Source organism: Sinocyclocheilus rhinocerous, unplaced genomic scaffold (assembly GCF_001515625.1).
Source record: "Sinocyclocheilus rhinocerous isolate Xijiao unplaced genomic scaffold, SAMN03320098_v1.1 scaffold2191, whole genome shotgun sequence".
Lineage (NCBI taxonomy): Eukaryota > Metazoa > Chordata > Actinopteri > Cypriniformes > Cyprinidae > Sinocyclocheilus > Sinocyclocheilus rhinocerous.
This window is the reverse complement of record NW_015647068.1, coordinates 105,121-108,188: the sequence shown is the minus strand read 5'-3', so window position 1 is coordinate 108,188 and position 3,068 is coordinate 105,121. Positions and strand designations below refer to the sequence as shown.

The following is a 3,068-nucleotide window of genomic DNA, read 5'->3' as shown; positions in this document are numbered from 1 at the left end:
AGTAAAGCTACTTAAAGGGTACTTAAATATTTCACCAAAAATGAAAATTCTGTCATTAATTACTCACCCTCATGTCGTTCCAAACCCGTAAGACGTCCGTTCATCTTCGGAACACAAATTAAGATATTTTTGATGGAAGCTGAGATCTCTCAGACCCTCCATAGACAGCAAGGTTACTACCACGATCAAGGTCCAGAAACGTATAAAGGAGATAGGTAAAACAATCCATGTGACATCAGGGGTTCAACTGTAATTTTACGAAGCTACGAGAATAGTTTTTGTGCACAAAAGAAAGAAAAAAAAACAGACTTTATTCAAATTTGTCTCCGCGTCACCCTAGCGTCATTTTGGAGAATATCCACTGAACGCAAACAGCATATGCTTTTCTGTGTCAGCTGCACCACACGGATACGTTGTTTTCGTTCGAATCAAAGTGTACATACAACATAGAAAATGAATGGGGTCTGAGAGCTCTCACATTCCATCAAAAATATCTGAATTTGTGTTTCGAAGATGAACGGAGGTCTTACGGGTGAGTAATGACAGAATTTAAATTTTGGGGTGAACTAACCCTTTAAGTGTTGCATTTTATGGACTTTTGTGTATTGAAGAATACACGTCAGCATGTATTGTTAGTTCAATTATTTGTGATATAGCAAAAAAATTTCTATTTTAATGTGTTATTTGTTGCCTTTGTATAGTTATCTAACAAATGTATCTAAATACTTTTTAAATTTGCTTGTCGTTTTGTTGCAACTGATAATCATCTTTAGAGTATGATTTACAGGTTTGATTTTTAAAGGACCAGGGTTTAAAGGCTGAACGAATGACTGACAGCCACAGTGGAGAAAAGAGTTTGTGTGAACTTTAATGTAAGGACTTAAATATTCATATGTAGCTCACATTAAGCTATCGTATGGCTTCAGAAGTAACACAGAATAATTCGCACAATCCGGGAAAAAAAAACAAACAAATCTCTGATTTGGATCGGCTCTCTCTGACCGATACCCGATCCGAGAAAAATGGCACTATCGGAGCCGATACCCGATATGAATATCGGATCGGCGCATCCCTACTCCATATACTGGTTTTCAGTTTCTCATTTTGTGTTCATACACTAAAAAAAAAAAAATTGGTGGCTTAATAAAAACCAGAATACATATGATAACTTATATGGCGTGGGGAATAAACTAAATAAATGCCTCAAATCCAGCAGTTAAAATTTTCTAAAATTTGCAGCCATATAAGTTTTCTTTTACAAAAATAAATTAGTATTTGACTACAAATTAGCCACCTTGCGCATTCTCTTTAGAGAGCAGCTCCCATCAGCATCTGTGAATTGGTGCATTTATTTAGTTAAATGCAGGTTTGTTCCTTCATCACAACTCTGCAACCTGTGTGTCAAGTAGAATTGCATGTTGTGTTTTGTTCTACTTAGGAGCATTTCTATGATGCACAGAGTGGATCAGGCTTCCTGGCTTGGAGGCTGAAGACTATACAAAGAAAGAAAGCTTTGCCCTCTCTCATTTAGTTCTTCTAGTTCAGCAGTGGTGACAGGAGGTGGTCCGACACTCATCAGGAGTATAAACAACGAACATCAACTTGAGGTTGAGCAGTGTAAACAGGCTATTTCTTTGATGACCCATACCAATGATCAGGAGACTATATTCCAGAAGATGTGAGAGACATTTGAGTATCGACAGAGACTGATCCACAACACTGAAACTTCTGCTACAGTTTTGTCAGTGTTCCCAAGACTGTTGGACACAAAAGGATTAGTAAGTTTAAAATTACTGTGCATATTACTGTAAATAAAGTGTCAGTAAGGAAGCATACAATGAATCCACACAATTTAACTGGTATATTAAAAATCTTTTGAAGTAACATCAATTAGATCTGATAAATTCAAACGTCAGTTAATGTTAAAACATTTTGGCAAATGTTAAAACAATCTTGCATACCACATTAACGTTTATGTTGCCAACAATGTGTTGAGTTTGAGCCGATCTTCTAACTTCAAAAGACTTGGAATAAACTATTTGAATTGTATGAATTAATATCATGCTACCTTTACGTTTTGGAGTTTCAAAGTGTTGGAAGCTGTTGATTTTCATTGTATTTGCATTTCACGAAGCTGAGAGAGTGAGTATTATTAAAGATATCTTTTGTGTTTCAAAGAATGACATCAGGTTGGCAAGTTTTCATTTTGGGTGAACTCTCCCTTAAATAATGTTCTGCTCCTTGCTTACTTTTTTTTTTCTCCCCTATGTATTTTAATGTTTTAGATTCTTCAAGACTTCAGCCTTCTCTTTGGACCTGAAACGTCTGCTAGACTTCTAGAAAGGTGGCCATCATACAAACCGAAGTTGATAAAGGAGGCATCAATGCTTGCATCGACACCGTATCTGGAACAGCTTTTACAATCAGCCAGAGAGGAGCAAGGGGAATCCTGTGAAGACATCTTGAAAAGTATTTATATATTTGCATAATTTATTTTCATTCTTTTTTTTTTTTGTCGATTGATTAAATTTGTATGACATACTAGTTTTTAGTAGTTGAATCAATTGTTTTTGCAGGTTGGGACAGTGATATGTCTACTTTACTTCTGCTGTTGCACATCCTGTCACCTCAACCAGCTGGGAGAAAGAGGACTACTAAGATCAGTGCACGTCAAGCCGTGGATCACCTCGTAGATTTTCATAAGGTGTTATGATTTCAGGAATTTGTACATACTAGGGCTGGGCGATATGAGCAAAAATTCATATCTCTGTATTTTTTTGGCTGATTTGCGGTATACGGTATATATCTCGGTATTTATACACTTTTGTATTTGGATTAAACAAATAAAGTGAATGTAACCATAGGCATATATTATGTTAAAAAAGGGTTAAAATATTTCAGCAAAATGTATATTTTAGTCAGAATTATTGCGCTCCTATTTCATTGCGCGTCTGTTTGGCGCGCATGCACGTGGCGGCGCTCGTTCACTGAAGTCTGTGAAGTTTAGCGGAGAATCTCAAAGCAGAAGGCTCATGCACTTCTGACAGCAAAATGGAAATATTTCCATG

General features: G+C 36.4%; 1 protein-coding gene across 1 annotated transcript in view; it reads left to right on the top strand.

Annotated features, from left to right (window-relative positions):
* Positions 1-2,384: 2,384 nt before the first annotated feature.
* LOC107708692 (uncharacterized) overlaps positions 2,385-3,068 on the top strand; it is a 6,115-nt gene continuing 5,431 nt past the window's right edge. Inside the window, exons 1-2 of the mRNA XM_016512999.1 lie at positions 2,385-2,469; positions 2,577-2,689. Coding sequence (XP_016368485.1) covers positions 2,385-2,469; positions 2,577-2,689 — 198 coding nt within the window. The remainder of the gene's footprint in view (positions 2,470-2,576; positions 2,690-3,068) is intronic.